Source organism: Odontesthes bonariensis, chromosome 2, assembly GCF_027942865.1.
Source record: "Odontesthes bonariensis isolate fOdoBon6 chromosome 2, fOdoBon6.hap1, whole genome shotgun sequence".
Taxonomy (NCBI): domain Eukaryota; kingdom Metazoa; phylum Chordata; class Actinopteri; order Atheriniformes; family Atherinopsidae; genus Odontesthes; species Odontesthes bonariensis.
Genome location: NC_134507.1, coordinates 17387295 through 17401729, shown reverse-complemented (window position 1 = coordinate 17401729; position 14435 = coordinate 17387295). Strand labels below are relative to the sequence as shown.

At 37.4% G+C, this 14435-nt stretch overlaps 1 protein-coding gene across 1 annotated transcript; it reads right to left on the bottom strand.

Moving 5' to 3' along the window:
- Positions 1-1528: 1528 nt before the first annotated feature.
- Positions 1529-10599, bottom strand: LOC142394634 (histone-lysine N-methyltransferase SETDB1-B-like). Its single transcript, XM_075478382.1, has 8 exons — positions 10423-10599; positions 8013-8090; positions 7312-7680; positions 6998-7174; positions 5928-6129; positions 5727-5800; positions 4901-5091; positions 1529-4231 (listed from the first exon to the last, which is right to left on the bottom strand). The coding sequence occupies exons 1-8, from the start codon at positions 10430-10432 to the stop codon at positions 4118-4120; spliced, it is 1215 nt and encodes a 404-aa protein (XP_075334497.1). The 5' UTR covers positions 10433-10599; the 3' UTR covers positions 1529-4117.
- Positions 10600-14435: the final 3836 nt, after the last annotated feature.

Here is a 14435-nt window from a genome sequence, read left to right as displayed (position 1 = left end):
ATGATATAGAAAAAGGGTTGACGTTACTACTTTGAGGTCACTTATTTGGCCATTTGGCTCAATAGATAGACTAAAACAACCACTGGTCCCTATTGTTCACAGTATGTGCATGAGGTGAACGCAACTGGCAACAAAGTACTTTGGCTTGCATTGTGTGCTAAAGGAAACCATCTAAGATGTAATCTTTCATTAGATGTCTACAACTATTAACTTGTAGCAAAGTATAAAGTAAAACTATCAATATCTTATAGCTTTAAAACAAATCTCCATGCAAGACATTATCAATTATTTTCCTGAGGTAAAGTTAAGGATCATTACAATGTCTAATTCACCTCATGTCCAGTGTCATATGTATTACACTCTAAAAAGAGCCTTTGGGCTGTAGTTGATGCAACGTTTTCACATGAATCTTACTTTGCTTTTAGGTTTAGTGAAAACCACTTATCTTTGTGGATTCAATTAACTTGAAAACCACCAGCTTGTTATCTGACATGAACGTTCTACTCTCAGTCAAAGATAAGCAATTAGGTTTAACATATCCTTCGTATCATACGTCTGACGTCATGACACTTCTCTCCAGATCCACACTACCGATTGCAGTTCAACTGCCGTCTTCTTTGAGCATCAACTGCACACAAGATTTTCTTTTTCGAAGAGGAGTTGTGTAAAGTACTTATGAATAGTCAGTATCTCGCTTTCATTAGGCATAATTTAGAGCTACCTCAGACTGAAGAGTCAGGAAGGATTTCTGACAGGAAGCCAAGCTAAACCTAATGGCGACTCAGAAGGCAGCCATGACAAAAGCCAGTTTTCTCGGTTCAAAAGTCAAATGTCATAGCAGTTTGAACTCTATTATAATGTTTTCACAATAAAATGTGATGGCTTCATTAGTGCAACGGAGATTTATTTTTTAGCTAAATTGAATCTCTAATCACTGAGAAGGCCGTGTTACCCAGCATGCTTTGCGTCACTTATTGTTTCGTTGATAATCACGGTTATAATCACGTAGCAGCTATTTCATTTAATGTCATTTAACGACTCCTGCGTAATCTTCCATAATCAGTATATTACATTACATGACGGTCATTTTGCAGACGCTTTTATCCAAAGCGACTTACAATAAGTGTGTTCCACATCGGCAAAAGAACTTCAGGTCACAAGAAATCATAAGTGCATTTCCTTCCAAAACCAAACAGCTAAGAGCCCTAATCCATGTGGGATTAGGGGTCTTGCATAAAAAACCTATCATTAGTCAAAACCCTTTAATCTAAACGTCTGAAGTAAAGTACTAAAATAAGATATTTTATTAAGTATGATGTGACTATTAACTTAATTTTGGAATAATCAACTGTTTATAAAAAGTTTTACAGTCTTCCAATAACATTGAGTCACAGTAATTTGAAATTCTTGTATTGAAAGAAACTAAATGATTTGAGTAAATCTGACTTAACATTGTTGAGGTAAAAAAACTAATATAAAAAAAAAACTAACATAATTCAATTAATTTGAGTTGGTTCAACAATTATCTTTTTTTCAGTATAAAGCAGCTAAGTGATTGCATTTAAATCATTGTAGACTTCAACTGACTGTCAAATTCAATTCAGAAATCCCAATTGCACAGTTTTAACAATATTTTTAGTCTTGTTCTCTATTTCTAAGTGTAATAGCTACTGCACTACATTATAACCTATTACAAAAGGTACACATACTGCAAAATGCAGTCAATCTCCACAAAATCAAGATGAAAACAACTTAATTGAAAGTGTTTGACATTTTGTTTTTACATAATATATTGTTACAAGCAGGTAAAAACATTGACACGATTTGAAACAACCAGAGCAAAAGCTATTTGAGATACCTCACTTCAAAACTCAACATGTAATGGTATGATAAGGTCAGAAACGGATCAGAGAAGTGAAAAAAGGATGTGGCAAATGTAAGCACGAATAAAAAAAAAGATCCTTTCTGTATAACCAATTTCTGTATTTCTAATTAAGTTATTGGTTCTGTTTTTGTCTGCTTCCGAGTGAGACGACAGTATACTCGTTTATCACACATTGCAACATTTTGGAAACTAGAACCACATAATTGAATGTGGTTCCTCTTTCAGAAGCGACCTCCCGACATTCACGAGTATTCTGTGTTATTTAAAACTGGTATTGTTCACATTACCAGTCAAATAATTCTCAATACATTATGATGGGATATGTCTTTGGCTACTGATAACACATCATCTACACATCAAGAAATAAACACTTTTATGATTTGTGGAATAATTTTCAGAGGGAAAGGGAAATAAAACACGAAATATATAATTAATACATGAAAGATATAATACGTGTGAATATGCACGTCTCACTAAATTGACAAAAATAACTGTGTAAATGTAATGTAATGTAAAGCAAGGTAATATAGTCCTACACACAGTTAGCTGACCACATCATCAGGCTGAAATAAGAAAAGGTTCTGGCAACAACTCGCAATACACGGAGGGTTTCAGCCAAAATCCAGCACCCTGTGACAGTACCTTCAGCAGAAAGTCGGAGGCCCGGTGCTACTGAGCGTCAGAGTCACTATCCAGGATAAAACAACAAATACCAACGAACATCAGGGAGATGGCACCCAGTGATGAACTGCTAAGTGAGTTTTTCAGGCTGCTGAAACCCAGGAGAGGCGAGGAGGAAGAGCAGGAACTATAATGGAAAGATAAGCCTCTGCATGGCATGTACCATCAACAGATTGAAGTAGTGGTCTGAAAGACAGCACAGAGGCACTGATCATGGCAGCTCAAGAACAGGCCCTGAGCACAAGAGCAACAGAGGCTGGGGTCCACCACACCAGACAGGACCCCAGGTGAAGGCTGTGCAGAGAGGCTTCTGAGACAGTCCAGCACATAGTAGCAGGTTGTAAGATGCAGGCAGGTAAGACATAAGCAAGTGGTGGGAATGGTGTACAGGTGATTTGAGCACTTGAGGCCAAGACCCCCAAACTGGGAGAGCGGCTCCAACAGATCCTGGGAACAACATCAGTAATCTCTGTCTAGAAGAGCGCAGTTCTTAGAACAGCTAAGCCACTGCATAGAACGCTCAAGTTGCCAGCCTCTGGTAGTCTACCCGAGCATGAAGGAAGGGTACTGCCCACAAAGAAGGGCGAGTACGGAGGAACCCGGAGAGAACCCACGCATACACAGAGAGAAAACACTGAAAGGCCCCAGCCAGGAATTTTCTGCTGTGAGGTGATGGTGCTAACACCTTATCACATATATACACATTTCATACTCTCAGTTTCTTGCCTTTGAGTGTGCCTGTTGACCTGTTCTATGATGTGATGCTTCCTTAGAGCTGTCATTTCTGCTTCTGCGAAGATACGCTTGTTACACAGCAGTCTGGTAGGTGGAAACACAACAAACCTTTAAGTTTCTAAAACGTCCTTTTTCTTAGCTTTTTCTACGTGAAAATAGTAAATGGAGGTCTGCAGAACTGTAGGACCTGACTGTTTATGCTGTACAGAAGAATAGAAATTAGGCTACTTGCAAAGGACAAATCGATACAAACTGTAAAACTTTATTTGTTTTCATAATGACAAACATTATGAGCATGGAAATGTAAATAATGCACAGAAATGATAGGATATTAAACCGCATGGCATTAAGAAAAAAAAACAGATACTTTTTGAGATGAAAGAAAAAAATAACAACTTCAATCAATTCAGCTTGGGCTTTCATCTAGCTCAATAAATAAATTTAAGGTAATAAAAGGTAATAAAAGACAGGATTGAATATCTTGCTCATTTGCTTCTTTGAACAGCCACTTGAAATCCATGTATGGTTTATAGTTTCTATGTGTGATAATATACAAATGTATTATAAAGTGAAATAATACACCAAGTAACTATATGTGAACACTTGTGCAGTTCGTTACAGTTAAACTAGAAGAAAAATCGCAATAGATGTGATTAAATGGCTCAGGAGTCAAATTCCATTCGGGGTTGAGACGATTCAATTTATTTTATATCGGGTGGTAAATAATAAATGGTTTTATTTGAGATTTTTTATCTTTTTTCTTTTTTTTTATAAACTTCTTAAGCAATTTTAATGTGTACGTGTCATCTCTGTAAGCTACTCGGGGTCTGTGTTTGCTTTATCTTCTTCCAATTCTTTCAACTTCAAGAATCTGGACATGTGCTCCAATCGTAGGGAGCCTCGATGGATCCACTCCTTGTTTGGATCATCCTGTACGATGAACAAAGATATTAAAGATGAATGAACATGAAAGCAGGCCACGGCAGAGCCAAATATTTCTGAAAATCTGTTGAACATAGATACTGGGTGATATCTTTTTTTTTCTTTCTTTTTCTAAGCTATACCACCACCTACTGATGACCGGTGGTAGGAATTTCGAGGAAAGTTCATTGATTTCCTTCAAATCTAACTGATTGTTAGATTGAAAAAAAAAAACAGCTAATGTGTGGAGAAAACACCATACAGGCTCTACGAAAAGACCAATCTCAGATTCTCTTTAATCCAAACCTGATTATTCTAATTATTATTTTTATTCTATCCCATGTCCTAAAATTAGGTGAATACAACCTTAAATGCCTACAGCACCTAAGATGTCAACAACTTAACTTGAAGCAGTTTTCAGTACGACATTATTTGTCTCTCACATAGATGCACCTTACAGCTCCTGATCTTCTTAATTCTATGGAAGCAGTAAGTGTGTACTTAGTCTTTCTGGCACTGCTTTTGTATTTTGTTTTTGTTTTTGTGAAAACAAATGATGACATAGTTTAATTCATCATGTGTTGTCTATCAGAGGTTTTACTGGCATCATTTCAAGACCTGGGAAGGTCAATGATCTAACTACGATGAAAATAAAAAACAGAAACGAGAGATACTGACCTGAAAAACAACCTGTATCAAACTGCAATCAACCTCCTCAACCTCGCACTTCTGCTGGACGGCATTTACTTCAACGTTGATGCACTGCCCGACCTTGTAATGGGTTAAATGGGGGTACGGCCAGGTCTCCAGATATTGTTTCATGAAACACCTGTGAGCGTCGTCTTGGATGTCATCTAGAGCATCTTCCACTGTAGGAAAAAAATGTTAGGTACTAATGTGAACCCTTACAGGCTCGAGTAGGAGTAGATGAAAGAATTTGTGTCCTTATAGATATGAGCATATTCGAAGATGACAATTCCAGTGTTCACTGGGCCTAAAGTGTGTAAAAGTGATTCAGGGAAATACGACATCTTCTCCACACATGCATTGGCCACCACGGTGTCTGAATTTATCCCAACGAAAATCTTTGGAATGTGATGGAGAAGACTTTATGCAAAGGTCCGACTCTCCTATCATCAATACAAGATGTTGCAGAAGAATAAATACAAAGTGGGCAGGAAAAGAATGTTGTGACATTACATAAGCCTATCAAAACAATGACATGGCGAATTAATGCCATAATCAAAGTTAAAAGTGGTCTATTAGACAACGTGTTTTTTTTATTTTATATCATCATTATTATTTTTGGGCCAGACAGCATACAAAGAAAAACAGAGCAACTAAAAATACACGCGTCTCTGATCTGAAAAGGTTTCAAATGACTGTCTTTATCTTTCAATACAGATGCAGTATTTCTTAAGAGAACTGGTCCTGCCATCACGAGCAGTGCACCATGCGAGTAATGGAGAGTGTGAGTGAGGGTATGAAAACAAGTCCCACTTACGTGGTTTGCACACAAGGTGAAGCGAAGGTAAACCAACATAAAACGGCTTGTGATCATCTTGAAAGACCAAGAACCTGGAAAGGTAAAAATACATTTCCATCAAATCAGACCTTTTAGTGATGCGTTTGGATTTTCTGTAGGAAAGTGTAAGGCACCGACCGCATCACCGACGCAGTGACAAACACACGTTCAAACACAAACCTCAAGCGGTTCTTTCTGCTGGGAAGCTCGGCCAAAACACCAGGTAGGAAGCAACGGGTGTCATCTGAAGACTGAATAACAAGACGGGCACCGACATACAGCTGCTCCAGCTTGGGTGTCAAGTCGGACGCTATGTGATGTCCTGATACAAGGCTCTTCCCTTTTTCTTGAAAATGAACTTTGTACTTTAACCGTCCATCTTCTGCAAAGATTAAAAAGTCAAGACAAATGGGTGAAATCTCTCTCAGTTCATCATCACCTGTCTTATTGCAGTTCAAAAGTTATTGTGAGAAAAGGAAAGCATCATTCACTCTACAGGATTAAGGACACATCAAAAACACAGAAGGGTGGGCAATTTCCCCCTCTGAAACATTAGGCTCTGGCTTTCATTTAGATATTACATTGACACAAACCGCCCACAGAAACATTTGCTGCCGTTAGACCAAACTGTTTGATGGGTCAACTGAAGGAAATCAGGACTGGGGAGCATCCCAAGGAACACTATACCATTAAAGTTCCCCTCGCCTTTAGCCTTTAGAAAGGCACGGTCAGACAGCCTGAATTATCCACGTAGGAGAAACCAGCGCAAACCAACTGTGGCTACTTGTGGGGTGGAGCTTTATTAGCTGGGTGGGGCTATAGCAGGATGTTGGAGAAGCTTGCACAAGCTAGGTGAAGAAACAAGTTTTTTTTTTAATCTTTTAAAGGCGAACGTTAACAACTGATCTCTACATGGTTGTCGTTTTACAGATGTTTACATCTGTCATAACAACATGAAATAAGATTCTGTAATGTTTCCTCAAAAATGACCCACAGACAGCTTGGTTTTGCAACCAAGCTCATTATAAAATGGGATGTTGTTCCAGCCAAAATACACAAAAACTGAGAAAAACTGATTTAGAAAGTTACTTATAGGGTCCAAGGATTATGATCGGAAAAACTGAATCAAAATACACATGACTGTAAATTTTAGAAGTGACCGACTAATCATTCTCAGCCAGCTCTATCATCTAACAATAAATATACGATGTCTTTCAAACCTTTTTTTTCTTTTCTTCCTTCTCTCTTACCTTTCGTAACTATATCCACTATTTTCCCTCGCTGCCACCTCATGGCTCTCCTCCTGGCCAGCACAGTCATGTCCAGTTTGAGCTCTTCCTCTGGGATATCAGGGCGGACCGTTGTGGTTTCAGTAGAGGTGTGGGCAAAAGCGGCTGATAATACTACAACTGGGCCTCTTTCTGACACTGTGGGGGGGTGGGGGGGACGACAAAACAGATTCACGAGAAATGTGAAACTCAAATCTTGGGCATTTTTTTTTGCCACCACTTTTCATTTGTAGATGAAAGTGCGTTTACATCACAGTGTCAGTGATCAGCCTTACCACTGCTTTCGTTACTGCCCGTTGACAGTTGAGACGCAGTTTTTGCTGATGGAGGCGTTCCTATAAAGTCACTCTTTTTGGGTTTTGAAATTTTCTGTTTGACATTTGAAACCGAAAAGTCCGAATCTCCAGAATCGTCGTCTGGTTCCCACAACATGTCGGAATCGGAGCTGCCGGGGGACTCTGCCTCACTGTAGAACTGCTGCGGCGTTGGTGGTTGCAGTGCACTGATGGTACATTCAGGGAGCCTGGTTAAAACTACGACCGCTCTTTTTGTTGGATCGAGAAAGTAAGGGCTGTTTTCAAATTGTCTCATTTTCCCGGAAGTTTCATTCGCGGAGGTCCCGTATGAAGATTCAGACATATTTTCTGGGGGGAAAAAAATATACATGACTGAGATTGTGATATGCAACAAACAAAAAGCACACTGCAGACATTATTGTGTATTGTCAAAAAGAAAATTAACATTCAATAAACCTGAGATGACTGATTTTTAGCATTTTTTTTTTAAGCAAAATTCCAGAAAATTGCAGGTTAAAGTATCCTGAATATGGATTTGGAGCTAATTTGCATCCTTGTTGCATAATAAGGCCATCAATGGACAAAAGATAATAAATCATGACTGAATATACTCCAGCAGACCTCGACTTAATTGAGAAAACGCCACTTTTTTTTTTCTAGTCACATAAATATGCACTCACCGTTATGACTCCCTACCATCCTCTTGTAGTTCTGAAGCTCCAGCGTCCTCGGATCCAGCTCATCCATCTCCATAACCACTGCAAAACACAGTATTTACATAAAACTAGTTCCCTGACCGCAAACTTTATCCGTGAAGGCTGTCTTTGTATGCAAATGTAATAAAAGGGAAGTACTAATGGATCTGAAGAAGGAAATAACAAGAGATCAAAACATCAAGACAAAATGTAAATGGGGATGTGCCATTCCCTCATTAAATGGGTCACGTTTTGCAAAAACTGTTCACACAAACGGAGTTTAAGTGAATCTAACATGAATGAAAGACACAGCACGTGTGCAGTTCATTGTCAGTGATTCTGATGTGTAAGCCAGTTAACTCAAATCAAGATATATTGAAGTACTTTAATCTTAACTGCATAACCAATAAATGTGTTGGAATGTATATACAATTTATGGGAAATCAAACAGCTGATTTAACACTTAAAGGAAGGGGCAATATTAAGTGATTCAGGATATTTAAAAAAAAAAATTCTAAGTTCTACTCCTCTGTGCAAGGTTGTCATTTAAAGAAAAATGCTGTTTACTATTTCTTTAAATAGTCTGTAAATGATCACGGCACCTTCAGAGATGCAGTCAAGATCTAAAAGACGTGAAACTTTTGGATTAAAGTAGTGCTCCTGAAATGTTGGGCTGCTGTTTTCTGAATACATTGCTATCTGGTCAGGTTATCTGGAACTTAAATTTTTTTTTCAACTTTAAAGCCGTCAGTATCTTCAGTATAATTTCTCCATAAATGCATCACACAGCCCGTCTTGCTCCCTTCGAGTCCTGGATGTCTCGTAACCTCTTAAAGGGATAATCCGGAATAAAATGCACTTTAGATCAATTTACGGGATGTTGGGAGTACATACGTTGAGTTGACATCAAAATCATGTCATTCGGATGTGTTTTGAGAATTTAGATTTGACCGTTTTTAGCCAAAAGTCGTTAGCCTGGAGGTGACGGGGGCATATCATGTCACCGCTACATGACATGACTGCTACGTGAGTCCGTAGTTGATTGCCGAGTGTGGAGTAACTCGCTCTGGAAAGTCACAATTTCATTGCCATTTTTTTTACAAACATAGTCCAGTATTTCTTTCGAAAGTGAAATGAAGTTGTATGCAACAGCAAAGCCTAGCTTACTAACAGGTTAGAATTTTGAAATGTCACGTGACGTGATGTCTCGCGTGAGATAGCCTCCTGTTGACGGAAGAGGCTCTGATTGAGAGCAGGTACTGGCTTGATTAAATTCATTCTGGACTCTATATCCGACCACATGAAGACCTCGGGACACTTCGGTTTGGCTTTAGGGACCCTCTACTCACTACCACGTAAGTGTTATGTTGTTTGGAGATGTAGAAGAGGTATAAAAATAGCGTTTTGTAGCGGTGACATGATATGCCCCTGTCACCTCCAGGCTAACGACTTTTGGCTAAAAACAGTCAAATCGAAATTCTCAAAACACATCCGAATGACATGATTTTGATGTCAACTCAACGTATGTACTCCCAACATCCCGTAAATTGATCTAAAGTGCATTTTACTCCGGATTATCCCTTTAATGATGTAGAACACTCCTGTTCTTGCAGTGATTTGGTGTAGCGTTCAGAATTGGTTTATTGGTGTTTTTCAAAGCCTTGCCCCAAGTTGCATTACTGACCTTTTCACCTCTTTGATTCCTGCTTGTGCCCTTAGATGCAGAGCCACCATGATCTGCTCAAATATTTTTTTTTCTGCATGGAATCTAATCTTGATTATTATTACTCTTTCGTAATCGTTTTAAATGTCCTCTTGTACTTATTTGTCTTTTAAAGTAAGTGTATTGTTTTCGATAGTATTAACGAATCTGAAGGATGGTCTGCCTATTTTTCTTTTACTGCTGCAGCTCCTGTGACGTGCAGGTCTAGTGGCATCTTAAATTATTAAGTAAATTCAACGTTAATAATAATAATAATAATGATAATACAAAATGCAATCCGTTTCATCAAGATCCCTCGACCCACTAGGGTCAATGATTAGTTAAACTTAAAGCTAGAAACTTTAACTATAGCAATGACATTTTTCTGGATTAATGGGTACTACCACTAATGCTAAATGCAGATGAAACTACAGGCACAGAGAGTAACAGAAAGCATGAAGATGTAATTACTTGAGACGTACACAAAAGACTGTCGCGAGACATATAAACGTAATCATATTAACACATCAACTTGTTTGTTTTGACTGTTTAACTGTCGCACGGCTTGTTGCGCTGTTCGACATAGCATTAGCCTATTTGTCTGGCTAATGTTTAAGCATATTGAACCAAACCTACACATGCTAATATAGCAAAAGCTACATGTTTAATGCTCGAAAACACATCACAGCTTACCTATTTCCATGTTGTAATTTTTTTCGCATCAAAACTACAAAAGTCTGGTCACACCACGATTTTAAAATGATACGATAATTCAACTGTAGTTGTAATAAAACATAAAGTGTGGTAGTGGCTAGAAATTTCCATCAAGCTAGTGCCGTTACGCTAGCTGTTGCTACCTTCTCTTCTTCGTTTTTGCTTAACTGCAGTTGGTAAACAAAGACATGTCACATTACCGCCACCAACTGGAATGTTGTAAGAATCAAAATTAAATTATTCAAATAATTTCAAATAATAAAATAAACTTGTGAAAATGAAAAGAAAATGTCATGTGAACACAACCCCGTCTGCTATTCTGTGACACTGACATTAACAAAAGCACATTTATATTTTATTATTTTTTCTTGATCAAATAATTCATACCTTTCTGTACTGTTTTCCTATTTTTAATACAGATCAGTCATAAATGACTAAAATACAGCTTGCAAATTATGGGTTCTTCCCGTTCTTGGAATCTGTTATTTTTTCTTAATTTCTTGTCTTTCATATAAAATATTCCTGACTTCATTGTGACTTAATTCATGACTTAATGCTTGTCACTCCTTATGGGACAGATGACCAATCATTCAACATTTTCTTATTATGTAAGTGTTATGAATTCATTTATGTTATGAATGAATGAGGGATAAAGTCCTAGTGCACGATAATTTAATGATTATCTCAGGTTTAAAACTAGACAAGCAGCTGATTAGTAGTTGATGGTAAACTAAATATGAAATTAGTGAGGAACGAATCAGCAATGACTTGATAATTGATGATACGTTATCAAGCATTTCTGTAATAATTCTTTAAGGATATACTGACAAGTTATGAGAGTTCAATAACAATATCCTATGATAACAAATCATTGAATTACTATTGGTTAATTGATGTCATTTATATATTTCAATCAGGGGTACCAGCATCTTTCCTCATGAGTATTCCACCTCATAGCCTATAGTCAGTATCTACTCCTTTCTTACTAATTACCTAAATATAATTTTCTGTATCTGAACACCCTGAGTATTCATACAAATCAGTCTTTAGATATAGCTTTATCACTTAAACATTGCATTAAGTTTATTTAATATTTTTGTATCCTTTCAAGTAAACTGGAGTAGTTTATGAGTAGTTAATCATTACCTGCCATTATTCTTATGAACAATAATTAATCTGTACTCACTTGATGCCATTTTGAACTTGACAAAGATCTTACTAAGAATCCACATTTACTGCACAACTAATGTAGATCTGTTTCAGATGTGTAATATATTCCTTTATATATTTTATAGTCATGCAGTTGTTGTTATTTTGTTACAGTCAACACAAACACTTTGAAGTGATGTATGTATCTTATAAGCTCTTCTCCCTAACAAAGAATATACCATACAACCTATTCCTTTTTCTAATTAGTCTCTTTTCCATTGTAATGTCTGATACTTACCAGCTGGACAAGAGAGTTTTGGGACCGATAAGAAATATGTAGTGTCTGATACTTACCAGCTGTGTAGGGAGTCTAGGGACGATGCAAGATAACAATAGTCTAAAATAAAACATTCTGGCAATAACCAATTCCCCAGTTAGTGTGTGGGAGGCTCAATAGGATGATAGGAACGAGCAGTATCTTCAAGGCCACCCCAAAAAACAGGAATGTTTTAACCCTACTTTATGAAAGAAGCACTCACAGAGGGACAGAGATTGCACGGACATTTGGGAATTGAAGATCTCTCCAGACTTGATGCATCAGCCTGTGATTCTGATACGGACCTGGTTGGCAATAAAAGTTTCTGTGTTCGACCAAGCCTGTGTCAGCAGAGCTCTTACCATCTGCACATCGGCTGTTTTGAAGACGACCATCCCCAATACACCACACCATCAAACAGAATGTGACTCCAATGCCTCATTTTATATGGTTTGCATTGTTTTTTTTTATTACCTGAATAGGTAGCATTGGTTTGTATTGTGTCAGCTGAGTAATTAAAGTCATATGTTTACTTAAACTCCTGCAGGATTCACCACATTTACGGTAGCCTACTGAGCATGTTTGTTTCCTTATTCAATCTTCCAGTAAAAAGCCATTTCTCTTATACTTTTACAATAACATTATTACTCCACATAAAAAAACTAAAATATTTTCAATCATCTTGTTTTTTCATGAATGATTTTTGTGGTGTGGTAGGACGTGTAAAGACAGTTGACTTAAAAAATGTTCACAATAAAACTGAGATTTAATTTCCGTTAATCTTGTGAGAAAGTGATAAAAAAATATGCAAGACACCCAATGAAATACTCATTTTCTACAAATCTACAATTCCAAGCAGAATCAGAGAGGTGTTATATGACTGTAAGCTATTTTTATGAGCCCTGGATAGAGGGATGTTGAGCATGTTTGTAACATCCGGTATTAATTTGAAGAGCTTTTAATTTTATTTACTGTCTATCGACAAGACGATGGCTGATGTCCTTCACGCGGATCCCGCAGTAACTGTACAGCGAAAAGAAAAAAAAAAACACGCCACGCGGGACTAGCAGTGGCTAGCCTTTGCTACCTAACTATCACTCTGATTTGTACCTCACAAACTTTGTTTTTCGGGATGGACGTCCAGTAAACGGACATCCCACCGCTGCCACCAATGTAGCCGAGGGTCTTCTTATTATTATATTGAGGTATATAAAAGAACCACAGGTAGCTATGAGGTGCCACCAGGGACATAAATCAGAATTAACTTCCATATACACATGTGAAATTAAACTCTTCCACATACTATACTCAAAACCTTGCACAAACACTAGTGAAAAGCTCTCACATAAACTAGTAAACACATTTACCTCTTATATAACTTACTCAAAAGCTCTCATACACACTACTGAAAAGCTTTCATATATACTAGTGAAAACCTCTCATACACATATGTCAAACCTCTCATATTCACATGTCAAACCTCTCATATACATATGTCAAACCTCTCATACACATATGTCAAACCTCTCATACACAGATGTCAAACCTCTCATATTCACATGTCAAACCTCTCATATACATATGTCAAACCTCTCATACACATATGTCAAACCTCTCATAAACATATGTCAAACCTCTCATACACATATGTCAAACCTCTCATAAACATATGTCAAACCTCTCATATACATATGTCAAACCTCTCATACACATATGTCAAACCTCTCATATACATATGTCAAACCTCTCATACACATATGTCAAACCTCTCATACACATATGTCAAACCTCTCATATACATATGTCAAACCTCTCATACACATATGTCAAACCTCTCATATACATATGTCAAACCTCTCATATACATATGGCAAACCTCTCATATTCACATGTCAAACCTCTCATACACATATGTCAAACCTCTCATACACATATGTCAAACCTCTCATACACATATGTCAAACCTCTCATAAACATGTCAAACCTCTCATACAGATATGTCAAACCTCTCATACACATATGTCAAACCTCTCATACACATATGTCAAACCTCTCATAAACATGTCAAACCTCTCATACAGATATGTCAAACCTCTCATACACATATGTCAAACCTCTCATACACATATGTCAAACCTCTCATACACATATGTCAAACCTCTCATATACATATGTCAAACCTCTCATACACATATGTCAAACCTCTCATATACATATGTCAAACCTCTCATAAACATATGTCAAACCTCTCATACACATATATCAAACCTCTCATACACATATGTCAAACCTCTCATACACATATGTCAAACCTCTCATATACATATGTCAAACCTCTCATACACATATGTCAAACCTCTCATACACATATGTCAAACCTCTCATAAACATATGTTAAACCTCTCATACACATATGTCACACCTCTCATACACATATGTCAAACCTCTCATAAACATATGTCAAACCTCTCATAAACATGTCAAACCTCTCATACAGATATGTCAAACCTCTCATACACATATGTCA

Excerpts from the sequence above, each read along its gene's own strand:
- LOC142394634 (XM_075478382.1), bottom strand. Across the intron at positions 6,130-6,997 it reads AGTGGATATAGTTACGAAAG|AAGATGGACGGTTAAAGTAC; the intron begins GTAAGAGAGAAG and ends TAATCTTTGCAG. Across the intron at positions 5,801-5,927 it reads AGCAGAAAGAACCGCTTGAG|GTTCTTGGTCTTTCAAGATG; the intron begins GTTTGTGTTTGA and ends TTACCTTTCCAG.